General features: G+C 41.5%; 1 protein-coding gene across 1 annotated transcript; it reads right to left on the reverse strand.

Moving 5' to 3' along the window:
* Positions 1-8,194: 8,194 nt before the first annotated feature.
* On the reverse strand, positions 8,195-21,345 carry CKAP2L (cytoskeleton associated protein 2 like). The gene is made up of 9 exons (XM_063445549.1): positions 21,264-21,345; positions 19,847-19,916; positions 17,876-17,942; positions 16,608-17,767; positions 14,449-14,656; positions 13,483-13,638; positions 11,676-11,739; positions 10,794-10,962; positions 8,195-9,985 (listed from the first exon to the last, which is right to left on the reverse strand). The coding sequence occupies exons 1-9, from the start codon at positions 21,292-21,294 to the stop codon at positions 9,718-9,720; spliced, it is 2,193 nt and encodes a 730-aa protein (XP_063301619.1). The 5' UTR covers positions 21,295-21,345; the 3' UTR covers positions 8,195-9,717.
* Positions 21,346-23,272: the final 1,927 nt, after the last annotated feature.

The following is a 23,272-nucleotide window of genomic DNA, read 5'->3' on the forward strand; positions in this document are numbered from 1 at the left end:
TGGGCCGTAAAAAAAACTAAAAACTTCAGTTTTCATAGAAACATAGATTTACTTCGAAAAGTACAGTATAAAAAAAGTTGCCTGACAATGGACGCTCGTAGGGCTTCAAAGTAAACAAAAGAGCAATTTTTTTTTAAGGAGACGTGCATTTGCATATAACCAATGTTTCAGTCCAACTACCTTGTTGGTAATGGGACTGAAATGGTGCATGTATGCTGTTGCACAGCTGTAAAAAAACAACTGACGTTATCTTGTTGATTTTGAAGTGCTAGAAGTGTGTTTTTCCCTTTGGCTGAGATCAAATTTGATAATCCCAGCCAATCCAATGCTTTCCCATAGGAAAGTATTGGGAGGCTATTGTGCATTTGTGGCAAAAAGCTGCACGGCCAATCAGCATCTCCATGCAGTCCCAATCTAATACACTACCCCTCCCCCAATTTAATATACTGTTTTCCCTCCCATCACTCTAATACACTGTCCCCCTCCCTCCTCAAAATTAATACACTGGCCCACCCTCCCCACTTTAACACACTACACATGAAGGTCCCCCAAGCCCTTCTTCCCCTACATTAAGATGAGCAGCCCATCCTCCAGTTCCAGCCATGCTCTTCTCTGCTCAAGCAGGCCAGAGGCTGCTCTGGCACTGCGCGCAGGAGGGAAGAGGGAGTGGCTGGCCTGCTCTGCAGACAGACAGACACTCTGCACTCTTGTGGCTGTGGGAGGGAAGACAAGAATCAGACAGGGCAGGCGGGCTGCAAATATCTTCATTGTGGGCTGCAAGTTTGACATGCTTGTCTTAAAGGAACACTATAATGTCAGGAATACAAATGTGTATTCAAGACACTATATGTCTAAAAAGCGGTTTAGGCCCCCTGCTCACCTTTTTCCAGTGCCGCACTCACTCAGTGATCTACTCACCCTTTTTCAGTGCCACACTGTGCCAATCAGCATCTTATTGTAGAAATGCATTGACTTAATGCCTCTCTATGGGGAGAATTCAGCATCTCCATGCAGAGCATGACCCAGGAAGCACCTCTAGTGGCCATCTGAGTGACTTGCCACTAGAGGTGCTTCTAGGCAGTAATTTAAACACTGCCTGTTCTATGAAAAGGCAGTGTTTACAATAAAATGCCTGCAGGGACAGGCAATAGACACCAGAACAACTAAATTCCTGAGATGGCGAACAGATAATTGCAATAAATTCCCAGATTAATTGGCAACGGGGGGCGGAGCCTAGCATCCGGACGGAGCGGTCGTGCTGTGCCTCAGCTCCCGCTCCACTCGACGATTTTCGGGGGTGATACCCCCAAATAACGTCACGACCACGACCGGAAGGCACCTGACATGCTGGGGGAACTCGGGGGTACCGTCCGGTACCAGACTCTGACCCGTCACCTCTTGGAAACCGGGCAGAACACTCGGAGGCCTACCGGAGACCGGGCAGCAGGGAGGCGGCCGCTCCCCAGTCTGTCCGACCCGGCCAAGAATCCCTCGCAACAGTCATCTCCTACCCCCCCCCCCTCTGGACCGATGGGGGACATCTCGGTCCAAACCCAACGACAGGCACCACAAGCATATCAGGCAGTCCTGTACTCTGCAACTCCAGACCGGCCTAACGCATGGGGAACCCAAAATGGCGGCGGCAAGCGACCCCCACAGTACAAACAGCATACCTAACACTGGGGAGCCCTGCGATATACACCAACGTATAAACGCAGCATTTGCAAGATTCTGGCACAAGCTGGAGCAGAGACTTCAAGCCCAGAGGGCAAGCAGGCTATCCCAGCCGACAGCTAACAAGCAGAACCGACCTAGCAGCATGCAGACAAAGGCGAAACCGCAACCAAGGCCAGACCGCAAACTTGAGGTGAGAGACACGAGGCAGAGGCACCCCACTCCGGGCACAGCCTCTACCCACAAGAATACCGCGCAACCACGCAGCCCACCCAGCCCGGGTGCCAGGAGGGATATACCTCCACAGCATCGACCACCCCGCAGGAGGAATGCCCGCCGCTGGCGGCGAAAGAGATCCGGCACCAACTGCACCCACAACGGGATTGCCTCGACCTCACAGAGTCATCGAGCCAGTGGTCAGAAGATGCCACCCCCCGAATGGGCCTGGGGCAGGAGGGGGCCCGCGCCCTGTGCCGATCACTCCAATGCATGGGACTGTTCAGCATATGCCTTACCAATGCCGACTGAAGGCATAGGATGACCCCCAGCAACTACAACCGCCGCACCGCGGCCTAGACTGCTGCCACGCCACACAGCAACGCAGCAATAATGGACTATGTCCTCCTACACCTAACGCTGTTTACTGTAACTTGCAGTTTACTAATCTATGTTATTAAGCATGCCTTTAGTTTAAATACTGCTCTTATCCTGTGTATTAATTACTGGTGGTATGTTAGACCCATTCTGTCTTCCTTTTGCTTTGACTTAGCACACTAAGCCCTGACCATATGTCCTTGATTTAATCCTCTAAATTAGCATGGGTAACTAATGTTTTTTTTTTTTTTTTTTCCTTGTTATACATGTGTAACCTGTCGCCCGCCTAGCATGACCTAGCGAGATACTAATCCGGATCCTACGATCCTTAGCTTGTATTTTCAAATTAGAGCTTAACTACGTTACATAAAAAAAAAAAAAAAATGAGGCATTGATAATCTGGAAATGTACGTTAACTTTCTGTATTGTCGTACCAACCCTATAATGTAACTCGCTTTAACGTTTCCTCCGTCTTCTCTTTTGTACCCCATACTATATGCCTTAATAAAAATCAGATTGACAAAAAAAAAAAAGATTAATTGGCAACCACGTTTGACCGACCTTACAGGTCCTTATTACTGTGGGATATTTGAAGGAGTGGATGTACACGAACAGCTTAAAGAGAATATCTGTGCATAAATTCAAGAACTAGAGCCTCAAATTTTAACTTATGTTATGAATATGAAGTGTCCCACTTTGCGAGGCAGCAAATGGAGCTCATTTCTAAGATGTCATTTTTCATACCTAGTCAAAAAAATCTCCGTACATTAAGCATTCATTGTATGTAATATCATTGAAATTGGTTCATTAATAAATATAAAACGTTATGGACTCCTCAAACCCCAATTTGAATTTTAGCCCAACATGTATAAACTTGAATGAAACATAACCAAAAAATAAATAAACTGTGTATGCTGTAAAAAATTGAAATGGTGAAACTTAACTATTAACTGCTAACTCACGTTATGTAGAGCCAATAATAATATTTGTGTCTCAAAAGGAATTGCAGATGGTACCTTATAAGATTCCACCACACCTCTCCTCTTTGTGTGGATCGTTTTGGCAGGATTAACCTCAGAGGGAAATAAGATTGCAGTACGTGCAAAATCATTAGTAACCTTTTCAATAATATAAGATTTAAATGCACTCACGTGGTTACGAGCCTTAAATTTCAGTAACCCCACTTTTTGCAGCAAAACTGATTCTTTAGATAGTCACCTCTCGGTTAAATATACTTTATTTGAATTCAGAAGCAAAATATATTCTTATAGGAAATGTACAATTAAACCCAACAATTTCTTTTATATGCAAATTGTTACTTTTCGTGCTTTCATGTGGGTTACCAGATGACCACCATATCTTGCTGGACACACTCATATTGATCATCAGATGAAAACCTCTGCCCTGTTTAATGAGGAATTTACACGGCTCTGGAGAGAAATTTAATACAATTCCAGCCATTGCTTTTGATTTATTCTTGGTCATTGATTAAGGTTTGTCATCATTGTCAGCATATGAACATTATGTAATACAAAACAGCCCTTTTAATGGGCTGCCCAAAAATATGAGCACGTGACATTTGCCCAGGAAAACAGGAAAGATCCAGTAGATCTGGAAACTCACAATACAATACCTCTATGACTGGCAACTGAGCTTACTCACTTTTTCATACTTAGCTTTCCTGTGAATCCTTAAACATACATATTCACAAGACTAGGCACCCACTCATTACAATGTTTTCTTATAATCTATTAAGTACTAACAAATGCCGTAGTGTTAGATACATTAGCGAAAAGTGTTTTCTGCAAAAAGTCTGAAGGGAATGATTCTACTCACCAGAACAAATACAATAAGCTGTAGTTCTGGTGACTATAGTGCCCCTTTAATGAAATACAGTAATACAAATATATCTAACTAGCTACAGTTTAACAATCACTTTCATGTTGTGACTTATAACTCAAATCTCCCTACTCGTGTCAGTGAGGCGTTTTTTTCACCCCTGCTAGACCCAGGTAAAGGATGACGACACACTACTAATAGTGACAGACTGTCAGCCAGGGGCAGACTTATGCCCCCCACCCCACTCCCAGACTGCACAAAACTCATTTAGTACAGATGTGAAAAGAAACATGACAACAGCTATTTTTGCAAAGGCCGATCGAATCTTGACCAGCTAGCTTTTGAGAGATGGCTGTTGGCCAGGTAGATTTTGTGGGGTATATACTTTATTTAGAAATAAATTTATTTCCTCCCCTCTACCATCACTAGCTGCCATTATCTAGCTCGAGATCCAACTAGGTTCAGTCCCCACTGCTATAGTGCATAACTGCATGATACTCTACCTGGGTATGATTATTTACAGTGATTTACGTACTTTACATCTTTTAATAAATATACTTTAGTTGGATATGAAAAGTACTATCAGCTGTGTGAAATTATTAAAGAGGTGACTATATTAGACTGCAGCCACCATAGTGTGCACTCTGTTTTCAGACCCTGATGCATTTGTACTTGAAAAACAAACTGTTTGAGTTTTTAAATTAGAACAATACATAATCAAAAAACAGATATGCAACGACTTTTAGCTATGCCTTTCATTTAGGTGTTCGCTGGTTTATATTGTAAAAAAAATAAATAAAATGTATATGGTGTTTAAACAACTCCTGTAGTTTGTTTAATATATTCATGCTTTCCACATGGCTGTGTGCAATACATATTAGTTATGGGATTTTTCATATAAATTATAAGAGCTTCATGCTTTTTCTCAGGTAAAATAAATGCTTAAAAGGACCACTATAGGCACCCAGACCACTTCAGCTTAATTAAGTGGTCTGGGTGCCTGGTCCAGCTAGGGTAAACCCCTTTTTTTAATAAACATAGCACTTTCAGAGAAACTGCTATGTTTATAGTGAGGGTTAATCCAGCCTCCAGAGCCTCTAGTGGCCATCTCATTGACAGCCGCTAGAGGCGCTTGCGTTCTTCTCACTGTGAAAATCACAGTGAGAACAACGAAAGAGCTCCCGACTCCAAGCGACTGTTTTGGGGATAAACACCCCACAAATCGGTGCAAATACTGCAAAACGGCACGATGCAGGCAGGGGAAATCTGGGGGAATCCAATGACCCCAAAAACGAGACATACGCTCCCCGGGAAACCTCACGAGCCACTGGGGCCTACACGAAGCTGCGACAGCAAAAACGCGCACGGACCCCTCGACACACTGGCTTCCTACCCCCCCCCTCCCCCGTGGACCGGTGGGGGATATCCCAGTCCTCCCTGGACAACAGGGGCAGCCCAGCGAAGTCCTACCATAAGGCTGAGCCTGCAACACAGAGGGGCAACCCGGCACACGATGCCTCCAAGATGGCGGCGGCCTGGGAGGCCTCCCACATCCCAGCGGACAAAGAGCTCCGACTGGCCGCGATTTTCAATTCCTTTTGGGAGAAGCTGGAGGCACTTATGCGACCTCCCCACCTGGAGACCCAGGCAAAGGGCAAGCGACCAAGCCCACAGCGGGTGACCGCAAAGCGGAAAGCAAATGCTATTACAAGCCCCAGGTGTCTGAAAGGCTGGTGCCGCAGGAGTGTCGCCCTGAAGAAAAGCTTGGGGAGACCCAATGAACGCAGAGGCAACCTGACACCGACCAACAGGGCAAAGAAAGCGACCAAGTTAGACTACTCAAACTTCGCACGTAAACAGGCAATACCCAGCAACAACACAGTGGTCATCGGCAGTGGAAAAAGCAAGCCACGAGTGCCAAAATGGCGACAGAGACTGGTACTGGCCTATTGTTTCCATATGATTTTCCATACGATTCACACCCAATGCTCATACATCAGGCTCTATAGCAAGACAACAATCCCACTGGGTTCCACTTTCGGCCTCACACACTCACCTGATGGCAAGCGGGGAGAAGCAACCACACACTAAAAGGGCTAGTTAATGCAGCATATGTTAACCTTTGTTTTAAGTTTAGTATTTTTCCGAGGATAATGCATACTGAATAAGGTGTATACTTAACGCACTGTTAATCTTAATGTATAGACTACTGTTAAACCGTGGCATGTTTATATATTGGGCACCCAGACATTGCACAAAGCTTAAATAGCCTTGTACACCCAGCAGTCACTCACCGGAATGACTGACTAGCATTACACAGCACAACGTTTATATAGTTCGACTCTTACCAAGTTAACCTCCTGTCATTACATAAAAAAGGGGACAGTATCTTGTTCAACCACGCTTGAGGTAATTATGCATGTCTTTTTCACACTGCTGATCCTGCACCTAACTTGGAGACACACTAGCATTATTACACTTTACATTTCACTTACCCTAAGATGCCAGCGTAACTAGGTGGAATGACTTGTACGCTTGAAATCAGTGCTCTCACTTTATGTTTTAAACCGTTATCTTGCAAGCACTGATCTTCTTTAGCATGCATACTCTTCATAACAAGCGCAGATTAAGCGAGTAAATTTCACTGTAATGCGTAACCGATAATATACTATGCTCTGTTTATGCATTTTAAAAAATGTGCACTGTTCAAATGCCATAAATGTAACATCAATGTGAAATATCTATGCTCATGAACGCTATTGTGGCAGAGTGAGCTGTCTTGTCTAACGGTGCACTCAAAAATAAAGAATGAAAAAAAAAAAAAAAAAAAAAAAAAATCACAGTGAGAAGACGCCAGCGTCCATAGGAAAGCATTGTAAATGCTTTCCTATGAGACCGGCTGAATGCGCGCGCGGCTCCTGCCGCGCATGCGCATTCAGCCGATGACGTCGCGAGGAAGGAGGAGGAAAGCTCCCCGCCCAGCGCTGGAGAAAGAGGTAAGTTTAACCCCTTCCTCTCCATCCAGCCCGGCGGGAGGGGGACCCTGAGGGTGGGGGCACCCTCAGGGCACTATAGTGCCAGGAAAATGAGTGTTTTCCTGGCACTATAGTGGTCCTTTAATTGAAAGGAACAAGAACAAGCACATGTGGGAACTGTGGTTTTTAAGAAAAGAAACTATTACCAGGCCAGCTGGCTCAACCCAGATTGTATCTAATGTTTTGGTAATGCTGTCCTGGCCCGATTCTTGCCACGCATTAGCTCTGCAGTGGTTTGCTGTAAGTTTGTGAGAATCTGTTTAATTCCAAAACGCAAGTAGAAGTGGAACTCACACCCAAAGCATTTTTACATATTGTACCAGTTATTGCCACAAGATAAAAATAAAAAATTAAAATAAGCTTGCTTTGGCAAATTTATGTTTGGTTTTTACTTCAGAAAACCAACAACAAAAACAATGAGATTGCTGCGGATACTATGGAGGTCAAAACACCACAAACGTGCACAGTTGTCTTTCAGTTATTCTGCTGAATCCCCACAGGGCTATTCACCAACTATGAATTGTAAAATAGTCAGACTTCAGAATTCTCAGTTAGTTAGGTTATCAGTTTAGCCATTTTGGAATGCAATCTGAAATTCACTTTGCATTACAGGCAACTCACACGTTGGAGCACAGCCTTGTCAGCATTCCTAGAAGCAGCAGTTTAGCTACATTATATTAACCAATTCAAACTTCTACTCAATAACAGTAAATGTACTGCTGTAAACATATTTATGCAGGTCTTATAGGATATTGTAAAAATGACATGACTCTTGCATTCTAGACATGCTTTAATGATATAAATGCACGTTACACCTACAGTTTGGAGACATAAGAGATAATGGGTACTTCATAATTTGTCCAAGTTCATTCGTAACACTTCGCCAAATATGAATAAGAGCAAAACCACAATATCTTGGTGTAATGGAAGTAAGTAGCTTTAATTTCATACTTTGCTAAAAACAGTCGCTATACAGAATCCATAGTATTGTTTTAAAAATGAAATGCATGAGAAAATTTAAAAGTAATAACAGGGCAAGTCAAAAACGACATATAGACAGAGGTACGTAAAAATTTGGGCATTAAAACATACTGTACACTTCACACCAATTCTCTTACAGTATTTCTTGTATGTATATGTACAGAGATTTACACTGCACACCGGTTCAATGGGGGTAGTCAGCCCCTACTTCCACTTGACATGAAGCAGTTGTGTTTTATCTTGAAACTATAATTTCAAGAACATTGGACATACTATAAGAATGTATTGGCCATTAAATACAACAATTAGTGCAGACACGTAAATAAATAAGGTAAGTTAAAAAAAAAAAAAAACACTCAATAGAGTGAAATTGTTAAATATATATTTTCGCATAGTTTATTGCCCACAATAACATGGGACATATTTAATATTCATAACACTGCACAGTAAACATTATTATTTTACATTTGCAGAGCGCAATATTTTAGAGCTATTCAATGGGGTGGAGGCATGGTATTCGCGAGACACGGTGAGAACAGGAGATATGGACAGCCCTGTTCAGTCTAGAGGACATATAAAACAATTACACAAGAGGATAAAAGCAAGGTGAAAGGTTAAAAGTATGTGAAATTGACATGTATGTAATCTCAATTTAACTAAAATGCGGAGAGTACCTTTACAGTAATGTGGCAAAGGGCAAAAAGAGAGAAAAGTAAAGAATTTGTGTTAAAGGTAGACTGCAGTAGAGAGAGAAATTACATGGGCATTTTAAAGTGACCAAGACAATGGCTTTCTACAAGAAAAATGCAGACCAACAGTATTTCTATAAGTGGGAGTTGCAGATGTGGGTATGAACAAATGACAGGTTAAGGTCACCAGAAAGAGACAGCGAGCAATAGTCCCGAGTTTGTAATCAAGACTAAAGACGGCTGAGGAGAGTTGGAACGAAGAGAGTTAGTCTGGTATATTACAAACCACTCAAGCAACCTCCATGCTAAATAGAATAAAAGCGATGAGATTGAATTTAGATACAGTTAGACGAGAATATTTCATAGGATGGGTGTAATTATTGCATGCTTGAAGAAAGCGGTGGAAAGGTTACATAATAGAGAGAGACTGAAGATCCAAAGTCTTAAGACTCAAATCTTACATTTTACTCATATTGGCAGCCGGTTGATGGAAGGTAAAAATTACCAAATTTGCTAGTAGTCTAACTGGGCTAAGAAGACCATGTATATGTGCAAAGTAAATTATTTTAGTCTCAATCCAAATCTGGAAAGAGAAAGCAGCAAACACCATACCAGTAAATTCTTGACATAGTCCGTTAGCAAAACCATCTGCTAGATAAAAGAGATGTTAGCGTGAACTGGTATTTCTGGCTTATGGACTTTCTCACTGGTGTCCAGTTGCACAGAAATAGAATAATTACAAAATAAAGTAAGCCTAGATTCTTAACAAGCCAAATTATACATTTCGTGCAACCCGCAGCAGGTAATGCAGGCAACCTGGACACAGATGCTCAGAGTACATAGATGCATGGACAGCCAGTGCACTGTACTTTCTTTTACAAGCCATAAGTGGTATCGGGGGTATGTCATACTGGTCCTTCACTCTGTTCGGTAGAGTCTTGCTTTATCATCAGTTCAAGAAGGTGTAAGTCTGCCTCCTCTGGTAGAGCTTCATTTCTTGTGTACAGGTAGGCATCTGTATCTGCTGTGTCCAACAGCTCTGTAAGTGAGGCCACTACGGTGTCATGTTCCTTCAAGGTTTCTGGATAGCAAGACATTGCCTGGTTGATCCGTAAAGACCTCCGTATAGGGGTTAGGAACTTCCACTCTTGGCTGGCAGGCGCTTTCTTTTTGCTGCAGGGAAAAGTATGTCATCTTAATTATACAGGTTATAGATGAATCATTAACTGGAAGATATAAATTACATTTGTGTTACAAGAGGCACTCCAGGTTTATCACTCATTTTGTTCTATATTAATGCATTGCAGTGAATATGTTAAAGGAACACTGGTGCTAGAGAGAAGATGATATATTTATTTCTGTTTTATATTAGCAGGCAGGCAGCCAAAAGCCAAGCATGGGCATCAATACAGTAGTATTAAGAATGCAGATATGGATTTCTAAAGCTACAATGTCCCCTTTAGTTAGCACCCTCATCACACCACAATAAATCCCTTTTTTGCAACAATTAAATGGACTTTCCTCCAGTGCATGAGATTGCATGCTGGTACTTCCATGAGCTTTCCATGGCACAATTATCTCATACAAATGTGCGCGTTTAGTCATTTCTCACACAGGACTGAGAAATGCAGTTATGCGCAATAGATCTTAAAGCGGCCTCCTAGATCTAGAGGGTGGCACACAAATCGAAAATAGGACCATTTACGCAGGTGTTGAGGAGAGAATAGCATTTTATTCATTCTCCTTTGTGCAACTGCCCATTGACATTTAGAGAAGGACAGTATGTGTGTGGAGAATTCTAGATTTGAATCAGTACAATGGGGCCAGCGCTACCCCCTGCTCACAGGCGTTTTTAGAATGTAACACTAAAAAGGAGGTGATCTTTCCCCCCCCCCCCCCGACTTCAAAAATTATTTTAGAATGCATCTCATATAAATCACCTTATTGCTTAAAATAGGTAATTCGACAGTAAAATGGTTACCTGGAAACCACCTGAAACTTGACGGCAGAACCATGCTCACTGGTGGCTACAGCTTTGAAAGGTGTAGATACTCTGTTTATCTTGGTACTTGTGCTTTTCTGATTAGTGCAGCATTCTACAGGCTCATCGCCATGACGCTCAACGGCTAAATCAGTTTGAAAACGGACAACTAAAAATATAGAAAAGCCAGTTAAAATCAGGAGAACAGTTTGAGAGAAACACATTTACATACATTTCTTGGAAAGGTACTCGGATCCTTTGAAAAAAACAAAAAAATATAAATATATATATATATATATATATATATATATATTTTTTTTTTTGTATATATTACAAACGATACATGCTCACAAATATCCAAACAATATTTTATTGTTAATCTCATCTGCTCCAAGGAGTACATTTTAAAGTTCAAATTAGATATTTCTAAGCAGATATTTTAAAATGGAAAAATGCTGCTTACGCACGTATTCAAAACCCTCTTATAAATATTTCGTTAATGCACATTTTACTTTAATGACCGCCTTTAGTTATTGGGTGTAAGTATGCACACCAGTCGGGAGTAACTATGTCCTTGGCAGATTTGCTGCAGGCTGTTTCAGATAAGAGGCTGATGCTGGTGGACTCCAGTAGAATTGAGAATAGGACTTACAGCTTTCCTTTGGATGTGCAGCCTGACATAGAGCTTATAGAGTAGAAATGTTGGATTTTTCTCCCTTTTATTTTTCATCATAATGCCGATGTACTTTAAATAAATTATTTTTGCATTTAAATGCGTACAGATAATACACAAAAGTTAAAAGTAAGAATTGGACAAGGGTCTGAATACCTTTGCAGGTAATTGTGCATACACACGAACTTAACAAAAGGATAGAAAATCACCTTTTGGTTTGTTGTTTGTAGATTTCAAGATATCAAATACAACATCTCTCAGCTCGTCAATTGGCTGTAAAATACAGAATAACGGCGATTAACAGGTTTGCCATTACCAACATCACATATAAAGAACAAGGTCTTCTTTTAATCCTACATAAACAAAGTATATTAAAAAGTTTTAACTCTTTATTTTTTGCTCCCCTTCACAGTTCATTCCTTCCTTTCTGCCCTGTTTGACTTTTTCCTCATTCAAGTAATAAGAGTATACAGCCACTTCTATTTCCTGATTAAAAAAGGGATAAAAAAGGTAGGGATATTTTCCATTTACTAGTGAGATGGGTTCTCATTCATCTTTTTCAGTTAATGAAAATGCAATAATTATGGATTGGTTCCCATGCATCAGAAACCAAACATTCTTGTTAAAGCGGCACTGTCATGCCGAACTTACCTTTCCTCAATCCCTTCCTCTTCTCCCCCTCTCTCAGGATCTGTTCTTTTTTTTTCCTGTCTGCTATAGTTTTCTTTAAAATCATAAGACAAAGAAGGGACTCTTTGCCTTATGGAGGATTCCTCCGCTTGACCAGCGGAGGAGCAAAGTGTGCTTCATTTCCGCTGGTCAGAGCAATTTTCCCATGATCCTTACCTTTCCTCCCTGTTCCCACGATGCTTCCTGTCATTTTAGCCGAAACTGCCGAATTGCGTTCTAACTGAATGAGAACAGTATGTTCGTTTGTTTTAGAACGCAATTCGGCACTTTGTTCGGATCGCGATTTCATTAGAATGAATGAATGAAACTCCGATCTATTCATTGCCGCGGCTGCATCTTGCAGCCGCTTAGTAGATAACTCCCTTAGGGAATTAGGGAGTTATCTACTAAAAGGGAGTTATCTACTAAAAGGCTGAAAGACCTAAATTGGTTTTTCAGCCACATTTACTAATACTAAGTAAATATTACTTAGTATTAGTAAATTATGCCCCTACTCGCTATACAGTAGGTCCCCCCCCCCCCATTATCATTATGGCCCCCACCCGCCGCTCAAGGGTGGGGGCTGGGGGGAGGACAGTAGGTCCCCGTCCCCCCATTGTAATTTATGGCCCCCACCCGCCGCGCAGGGGTGGAGGCCGGATAGTAGGGATTTTATTTTAGTGAGCAGCCACTGGCTGCTCACTGTTTAGTGGACATGCCCCTACTCGCGGTATAGCGAGTAGGGGCATTGGGGAGATTTTATTCTCCTTTATACTATTATGGGGGTCATATTGACCCCCATAGAGTGAGGGGGGGACCTCGGGGGCTTATGAAGTGGTGGGGAGCACTGCTCCCTGCCGCTTCTATTTTTACATATTACAAGGAGGGAGCTGTGTGCCGGTAGCTCCCTCCTTGTCATAAACTGAAGAACAAACAAACACTGATACTCAGTGTTTGTTTGTTCGTCTGATTTGTCTATTCATTCGGCTTTCTGATGAATGAATGGATGAAATTCCCGTTTGCATGTCCAGGTGTTTCACTGGGCATGTGCGGGAATCTCACAGTCTGTCTAGTGTGGGTAGATGACGTGTCCCACAGGGACTTCACCTACCCACACAAAGATGGCGGCGCCCTGAATATAGACCGGGGCAGAAAATACAGATTAATAAATAGGTAATCTGGAGAGCTTAGGGGCATTTGGGGCTGACTAAGGGGTCAATTGGAGGCGGGTTAAAAAAAACAAAAAGGTGATTCGGCATGATAGTGCCGCTTTAAGTTTCCTGATTTTTTATGGCTCTAGATAGAGAATGTTTGCTCCAGTTTGGAGATGACTTTAAAAAGACTCACCGAAGCTCCAGACTTTACTGCCTTCTCGTACAAATCAATAACATCAAAGATTCCATCTCTCTGAAGAAGTCTGGCTTTACAGACCCAGAATCTTGCAAACTTCTTTGCCTGAGGAACCTTGCCCAAGGTAACATGTATGTCCTCAGAGGGTACACCCTATGAGGAGAAAATAAAATGATTGATATAACAGGAGCACATTACTCAGATCAATTGTTAACCAGCCCCATCTATCAATTCTAATTTTGGCAGCAAATTTCAATTAAGTTTTAGTCATAGTCTTTTGACCAAAAAGCCATTTTAATTTTATTCATCTGAATTGTATTAGTCGACATGACTAAAATCTAATGGGTTTAGTTAAAGCCTCTGTCTCTTTTGCCCCTTCCACAGCCCCTCTGTTTCTCTTTGTGTCCTCCCGGGCCCTCTAAGTGTGTCTCTTTTGCCCCTTCCACAGCCAGCCCCACTGTGCATCGGCAAATGTTAAATATAGTTTGTCATAGTCTTTTGACTAAAATGCCATTTTAGTTTTAGTTGTATTTTAGTCATCTGAATTGTTTTAGTCGACTAAATCTAAAAAAATAAAAAAAATATTAACACTTTAGTTGACTAAAATTGTTAGTCGTCAAAATGAACATTGCCATTTATGTCCTATGGTTATGCAGCTTCTTACCAAGGTTATTCTACAGGTTTTTGTTGATCATAGGTAACACATTTGTTATCACTTGCACAACAAAAATAAAGAATAATAAAAAAAAAAAAACTAAGAGGGCCCTGGACACATTTAGTGCCCAGCACAGATACTTTATAAACGCAAGGTATATTGATAAAGCGACACAAACACATCCAGTGTCACCTTAGGTTTTGTTTTATGTTAGGTGCCCCCCACCACCTTCTTACTGTACAGGATAAGGTAGTTAGACTAACCCATTAGGCAAGCCAGATATTTTTCTTCACAATAAAAAACGTTACCTGCTGAATAAGAGCCAAGCATTCGCTAAGGGTACTGTTGATTCTTTCGGACAAATGTAAGAGCTCCTCCTCTTCTTCTATTTCTGCCCACAGAGAAGAGTTGTGAATGTCACGCTTCTTACTTTTCACGGTCTTCTTGACAGTCACAGACATAGGTGGGCGCTTGTAGGTCTTTCCTTTTGTGCTTAGCCATTCTTCCAACTGCTTCCTAAAGTCAATGAAAAAGAAAAACTACCTAAAGACCCATTTCCACAGCATATTCTCTGTCCTCACTTGTGGGGGTCACAGTAGATACACTTACCTATAGCATTCCCTTGCAAGTGCTGCCAGCTTACTGACACTTCATTTGACAGGTGTCCTCAGCACACTTGCAAGAGTACAGAACAGAGCTTTATACAGATCCCACAAATAAAAATCCCGGAACGTTTTCCCCCCACAAAATGACAACACTTGATGGCAGAAGTGCTGCATTAGCAAACTTTGTCTTATAGTATCTATTCATAGTATTGGAATTTCAACTGAATCCCATCCCTCATGCTCCCTGATTCCCATTTTCTATTTATAAGGTGCTCATGGTTTACAGTGGTTTTGTACACCCCTTCAAAAATGTCAAAGCGGCAAGTTAGCTGTGCACACTGTCCTTTGTGATTGTAAACTGCACGCCATGACACAAGCCAATGTATAATTACTTTCACTTTAAAGAATAGAAATTCATAAAGATTTCATGAGGATTCTGTTTTTATGAAATACTCACAAGTGACCATAACAACTATGCTCCTTAACAAAGAGGGGGTAAAACCATCCAAAGTTGAAGGCAATATTCCAAAATGTGTGTTTATTATTAAAAGGAACACTATAGTCACCTAAATTACTCTAGCTAAATAAAGCAGTTTTAGTGTGTAGATCATTCCCCTGCAATTTCACTGCTCAATTCACTGTCATTTAGGAGTTAAATCACTTTGTTTCTGTTTATGCAGCCCTAGCCACACCTCCCCTGGCTATGATTGACAGAGCCTACATGAACAAAAAAAACTGGTTTCACTTTCAAACAGATGTAATTTACCTTAAATAATTGTATCTCAATCTCTAAATTGAACTTTAATCACATACAGGAGGCTCTTGCAGGGTCTAGCAAGCTATTAACATAGCAGGGGATAAGAAAATCTTAATTAAACAGAACTTGCAATAACGAAAGCCTAAATAGGGCTCTCTTTACAGGAAGTGTTTATGGAAGGCTGTGCAAGTCACATGCAGGGAGGTGTGACTTGGGTTTATAAACAAAGGGATTTAACTCCTAGATGGCAGAGGATTGAGCAGTGAGGCTGCAGGGGCATGTTCTATACACCAAAACTGCTTCATTAAGCTAAATTTGTTCAGGTGACTATAGTGTCCCTTTAAATAAGTACCTAGAAAAGTAAAACAAATCTAGCACAGAGCCAGATCTAGTTCTTGGGTTAATGGAAACAGCCAGAAATTAAATCAAAACTGTTATTCTTCAGGAAGACATATAAACATAGACCATACACCAAGGTGACCAATTAGTCATATCCACCGAGTGTGGCGGAGTGTAAAACTGACTTCTGACGTGGTCTGGGTATCTATAGAAGCCTTTCGATATAGGCTACTATTGATACTTTGTGACATTCTCTGCAGACCGCAGTGGATACAGTGTTACACACTGCCACAGTCAGTACATATGACAAAGCAGGAACCTTGGGATTCACAGAGACGTTTGATATTTTTTTTGTTTGTTTCCCGTCTCCCTTAAATGTAGTCTCTGTGCTAGATTAGTTTTACTTTTCTGGGTACTTAATCTATACTCTTTACATAGGATATGGTACAAGGATACAACCTGTCACTATGGTCTAACACAATGACTGATAACAGTCATCTGAATAAAAGAAAAAACAAAACAAACAGAAAAATACTGCAAGTATTATTGTACTCCCTCACTAACTGATGGAAGAAGCTTATGTCAGAGTTCAACAAATCATTTGGAGACACAAAAGGGATTAAGAAATTATCTGACAATATCACAAACTCATGGCATAGACTAAATATGTATGTCTACCTGAAGCTTGCAAAAATGACATTTCTGGTATACACCAGTTGTTATACATCGTGCCCCATGGACATAAGTACTCATGAGTAAAACTTACTTGCGATCTTCAGTAGCCATCTTTGGTGTTACACACAGCTTGTTTGTAACATTACTGGCAGTTTCTGGGTGACCATTTTCTTTTGCACGCACAGTTTTACTGTTCCGTGTCTGACTCCTTGAAGACACTGTTTCACCTCTTGCTTTAAACCAAGGTTCAATGCAAGTAGCACTACTCTTAGTCTGGAGTTTGGTAGGTAATGTCCTGCAGACAATCTTTGAGACTTGAGTTTTTGCTGTTTGTTTACTTAGTGAGTTAAAGCGCTCTTTGTTTAGTGCAGTTTGTGTCACGGTTGTTAATTTTGGCTGTCTTGGCCCATTGATTGAAGAAGCTTTCAAGTTTGTGCTGGGATTAAAATGGTTTTGTTTTATCGCACACACTGTCCCAGTGGCTTTGCTTACACAGTTAGTAATTTTAGGATTTAACGATTCAGATCTAGAGAAGACAATCTTGTAGGATCTCCTGGTGCCAACAATGGGTTGCGATGCAAGCTGGCTGCCTCTAGATACTGTGCAAGTATTTCCACTTTGAGCCTTCACAGTAGGTTTATTCAATGTTTTCTGGGTGTTTGTAGCAAGAGGAGCAGACCTTGGAATGTTCCAAGAAGAAGTTTGTTTGGTATTGCTTGGGTTTCTAAGTGTTAAAGCAACTCTATCAGAATTGTCTGATTTCTTCTTCATATGATTTGCTGAGGATTTCAACTGAATTATCCTACGTGTTTGCTGCCGATTCTGCTTTACGTTAAATGCATTATCACGTTCAGTCTCAATGTTTATTGGACTGATTTCACGGTTATCGGCATCAACATTAACAGAGCCCTCTTTGATATCAGCCTCTAAAACTCCCTGGCTTGCCTCTTCCTCAACATCCGGCTCCTTTGCACAGTTTGTGGGAAGTGAAACCGCAGACACTTTGCTTTTTTGTGTTTTACAGTCAGCTTCATTCTTTTGCTGGTCAATCCTAGTATCAGTCTGATTTACTTTTGTAGGTATGGTACCAGTGAGTAACTTGGCACCCCCAGGTTGTTTAATGATTGTTAGGTTTTTTTGAGGTGCTGCTCTTGGTCGTTGCTGAACTGTGATATTACTTGCTTGTTTAACTTTCTGTCCTTGGAAGACCAGCTTTGTATCCCTGAGAACAACATCCTTGTTTTTAGAAACCTAGCAAAATATAGGTTGATAAAAGTCACACTCTGTACTCTCAATACATATACTACAATGTTAATAAGAGTGCATTCTGGTGCATGAAATGGTTTTCTAACTGCTTACCTGTGTAGGTTTAGAAGAACGAGCCAGTGGTTTCTTTTGAAGATTGGTGGTATCCTTCAGGTAGGGTCTGGAAATATTAAACCGTGGATTGTCGATTACAAATCAAATCAACTCTTATCAAACCATGGTAGTATTGACTCCTGGGTATCTCCTACCCTGAGAGCAGAAATACTGCTCTAATACTGCTGACATACTTAAGGCAATCTTTTATTTTCCCAATTAGGAAGGAGCCTGCTTTAAACAAGATTTTCATTAATGCTCATCAGGCCACTATTTTTGTAAGCTAACCAGGGTTGAGCCTCGTTTCTCTGAAGACCCAGTAAACTTTGAATGATCAGGGGTTTGACATAAGCACTCATCATAAAGAGATGGCAACAATGATTTGGTACATAAGGAAGCCTCTAGCTAAAGCAAATTAGACTGTCAGTTTGCAAAATCTCCATTTGGTGGAACATAGTTCTGAATCAGTTCAAATATGTCTATCCCAGCTATTTTGTGGGGCTTTCCTCTCTCAAGTAAGTGCATCAATTATTGGTATATGGGTTTCTGCAACTATTCATACTTTAACTTTACCCTAATACTTTAACTGTGGCTTAGATATAACAAATGGGTCACATTTAGGAGGCTATTAGTGAGCATCTAGGTAAGTCTTTTAGGCCTAGTATCGGGGCTAGATAAAGTTCTGCTAATGGCCAAGCTTCATGGGAGTTTACCTGTATACTGCAGCCCAGAGGACATAAGAGACGCCAACATCTCAACTTTAAAGCATGCCTAACTGTATAATACATTCCTCAGTACAGAAAGAGGCTGGTATTTTTTAGGTAAAGTATACAGTGTACAAGACAAATGTGACTAAGTCCACTTGCCATAAGATACATGCGATGGATGCTCCTGTGCTTTTAGCAAAAAAACAGGCATCTATCAGAGAGTGGAATATTTGCTTGTTTACTGTTTATTTGGTAGCTATATACTCATGAACAAGTACGGATAAATCTAGATTAATTTGATCACTGTTGGGTCTAGGCTGAGGGCACTATTGCCAGTCTATACTTACACAATTTGCTATTTTAGAAGTTCACATTTATGTAGCTCAGTAATGCTTATCGTACATTTTAGCTGTTACTTAAACACTTTAATTATTGGTGCATTCCATTTCACATGTAGGTTGGTTATTACCCATGGGTCAATAGTTTGATTACGAAAACAAAACAAAAAAATCATTACAGCCTAGGGCTACCTCCACTGGACACTCCTCGCATGGCTGCTAGAGGTACTTCCTTTAGGGTCTTCACCCTCTGCATGGAAACACTGAACTTTCCTCATAGAGATGCATTGATTAAATGTATCTCTATGAGGAGATGCTGATTGGCCAGTGCTGTGTTTGGCTTGTGCTGTTTCTGCCCCTGATCTGCTTCTCTGACAGTGTCAGCCAATCCTATATTAAAGCAGCTGCAGACTTGAATACAAGTAAGATTTTACCAAATTTGGGGGGGAAAGATGGTGTTTTAAAACTATAGGGTCTGGAATACATGTTTGTGTTCCTGACCCTATAGTGTTCCTTTAAGAAAAGAAAGTATGGAATACAATTTTCACTAAAGTGGTGCCACTTTATTCATTCATGAAAAAAGTAAAAGCCATTTAGGCTAGGTAATAAAATAACTATGACTTGCAGTAGTCATCACTGTTGATTGATTTCACAGTGGCAGTGTAAAAACCTTTTACAGAAAGCTATGTTAGAGTTCATACCGTTTCTCATGAAAGCACAGCTATTTCAATTACGATTAGTTACACCTGCCAGTAGTGAAAATATTAAACCAAAAGTACTAACAAAAATATTTTCTCTTGCTGACATACATATTTATGTTCCAAGAAACAATACAAAGAGAAAAGTATGTCTTCATAGCTAAGTGAAGACCCAAAAGGCATTTAGTGTGAAGAATCTCAGTTATTTTTGAGGTACAGTATACTCACTTTGGGTTATTCTGAGGTTTCAGCTTCCCCTTGGCAGCCAGGTATTCAAGAAGCTTCTGCTTGAGTTGTTCTAGTGAAGTTAATAGCAGAGAGTTAGATTGGGAACATAGGGTACAGCAATATAGTTTATATATTTGAGGGAAGGGGGGGGGGGGGGGGAGAAATTCACAAAAACCAAACATGTTAGTAAAATTATATTTCAGTTGTTTAAAAATTTATTATTTTTTTCCCCATCAAAAAAGGGAAAACAACTGTGATAATGGATAATGGGCCCTGTGACAGGTAATGAATTATGGGCACTATGATAGATAATCACTGGATGATGGGCCCTGTGACAGGTAGTGGATGATGGGCACTATGGTAGATAATCACTGGATGATGGGCCCTGTGACAGGTAATGGATGATGGGCCCTGTGACAGGTAATGGATGATGGGCCCTGTGACAGGTAATGGATGATGGGCCCTGTGACAGGTAATGGATGATGGGCCCTGTGACAGGTAATGGATGATGGGCCCTGTGACAGGTAATGGATGATGGGCCCTGTGACAGGTAATGGATGATGGGCCCTGTGACAGGTAATGGATGATGGGCCCTGTGACAGGTAATGGATGATGGGCCCTGTGACAGGTAATGGATGATGGGCCCTGTGACAGGTAATGGATGATGGGCCCTGTGACAGGTAATGAATGATGGGCACTGTGACAGGTAATGAATGATGGGCACTGTGACAGATAATGAATGATGGGCACTGTGACAGATAATGGATGATGGGCCCTGTGACAGATAATGGATGATGGGCCCTGTGACAGGTAATGGATGATGGGCCCTGTGACAGGTAATGGATGATGGGCACTATGGTAGATAATCACTGGATGATGGGCACTGTGACAGGTAATGGATGATGGGCACTGTGACAGGTAATGGATGATGGGCACTGTGACAGGTAATGGATGATGGGCACTATGGTAGATAATCACTGGATGATGGGCACTGTGACAGGTAATGGATGATGGGCCCTGTGACAGGTAATGGATGATGGGCACTGTGACAGGTAATGGATGATGGGCCCTGTGACAGGTAATGGATGATGGGCACTATGGTAGATAATCACTGGATGATGGGCACTGTGACAGGTAATGAATTATGGGCACTGTGACAGATAATGGATGATGGGCACTGTGACAGATAATGGATAATGGGCACTGTGACAGATAATGGATAATGGGCACTATGGTAGATTATCACTGGATGATGGGCACTGTGACAGGTAAATCATGCGGTAGATCATGGATGATGGGCATTGCGGTAGATCATGGTATGATTGTAAGGGGGTGTGTCAGGTGATGCAGTGCTATCAGACCGTGTATAAACTGGGTCCCGTCCGGTCCGTACAATAACAATCTCCGCTGCTCTCACCTTGCGCCGTTAGTGGTTTATTTCCTTCCATGATCACACGGACACCGGACTCTCTCGCGCTCCCAACGGTAACCGCTGGCTTTCGAACTGGCCAATCAGAATTGCTGTCGGTGTTTTTCTTTTTTTTCCTTCCCCCATTGGTAAACAGTTATCATAGAGCTGTTCTAATTGGATGGGATTAGTGCCAAAGCCGAGTGATTGGGTAAAACGACATTGGCGTTCTGTGATTGGATGACACACATGATTGGCCAGTTGAACATTGGCGCTGCATGATTGGGTGCTTGGATTTTAGAGCCGTGTGATTGGTCGACTGAGCATTGACTCATCTGATTGGTCGACACATTGTGGCCGGTTTATTTACAGTGTTTGGGCTGCTGTTGCAGTCATGTTTGGCTGCTCAGTGAATGGAGTGATAGCTAACATAGAAACTTTAGCCAGATTGTGAATCTGGGGTTTGAGCCCTAAAAAAACCCCATAAAATCCTAGGAAAATAAGGGAGTTTCAACAATAAATCTTAACTTTTTATTGATATCATAAAAACTTGTAAAACTTTATACAAAGTTCTTGAAGATAAGAGACCCACATGAAAAATGACAAACGTGAAGCCACATTATACACTGTTGCTCTTTTATTACAAAGCTCCATCTCTGAGGAATAATAACAACAACAAAAAATCATAGAAAATATTTCTTATTATGTCTGGTTGTCTGTGGAATACGTCATCTGCCCACACTAGGCAGCACTATGAAATTCCAGCGCATGCCCAGTTAAACACTGGGGCATTGGCTATTGTCCAAAATTTGGACAGGAATTTTGTCCATTCATTTGTCAGAAAGACGAATGAATGAGTAGAAATTTCAGACAAACAAACATGTTGTTGTTCGTTTAGTTTATTACAAGGAGGGAGCTACCGGCGCACAGCTCCCTCCTTGTAATATGTAAAAATAGAAGCTGCAGGGAGGAGTGCTCCCCGCCACTTCCTAAGCCCCCCATGTCCTCCCTCACTCTATGGGGGTCAATATGTCCTCCCTATTAACATAAGGGAGATTAAAATCTCCTGAATGCCCCTGCTCGCTATGCCGTGAGTAGGGGCATGTATACTAAACAGTGAGCAGCGTGTGGCTTCTCACTGTTGTAAAAATAATTATAAACCCCCCCTCTAGTAAATGGGGCATCTATTAACTAGCGGGGGGGGGGGGGGGGACGACATAGTGTCCATCCCGAGCCCCCACCTGTGCCCCACGAGTGGGGGCTATTCAACACTATAAGGGACATAGGGTCCCCAAACCCATGAGCGGCGGGTGGGGGCCCTAAATGACAATAAAAAGGGGGACCTAGTGTTCCCTCTCTCCCAGCCCTCACCCATGGGCGACGTGTGGGGGCTAAATAAAAAAAATACTCTCACTCTCCAGGTGACTAGGGGTCCCCAAGCCCATAGTCACCCCCCACCCACCCAAAAAAAATAAACTAAAGCCCTACCTACCCCTCTCACCCTAAAAATAGTGATGGGGAACAATAAAACTAAATACCTGTAAATACAAAAAAAAACTTTTGATGTCTTCTTTTTTCTAAAACCTTCTTTTTTTCAGCCCCCAAAAAGGGCAAATTAAAATCCATAAAGCCCGTCCAACTTATAAAATAAAAAAGACCCAAGCAAAAAAAATAAAACATGCCAACAAAAAATCCCCTGATGCTAAAAAAAAATAAAAAAAATCCATCTTCACCCGGGGGGGGGGGCACCGCTCAGACTGAGCTCTGTAGGGCGGGGATAGACTTATAAACCTTCCCACGCCCTGCAATTTAACTCAGAGTGCTCTGATTGGTAAATAGTAAGCATTACCTGATTGGTTACCTGTAAAGCTCACTATATACCTATCAGAGCACTCTTATTGGTTGGCCACAGGAAGTGGGTCAGAGTGGGTCAAGCGTAGGAAAAATACATAAGACAAAATAGTCCCTACTTTGTCTTATGTTTTAAAGAAAATTACCATCTTTATTAGCTCCTATGA

The sequence above is a fragment of the Pelobates fuscus genome, chromosome 3, assembly GCF_036172605.1.
Source record: "Pelobates fuscus isolate aPelFus1 chromosome 3, aPelFus1.pri, whole genome shotgun sequence".
Taxonomy (NCBI): Eukaryota; Metazoa; Chordata; class Amphibia; order Anura; family Pelobatidae; genus Pelobates; species Pelobates fuscus.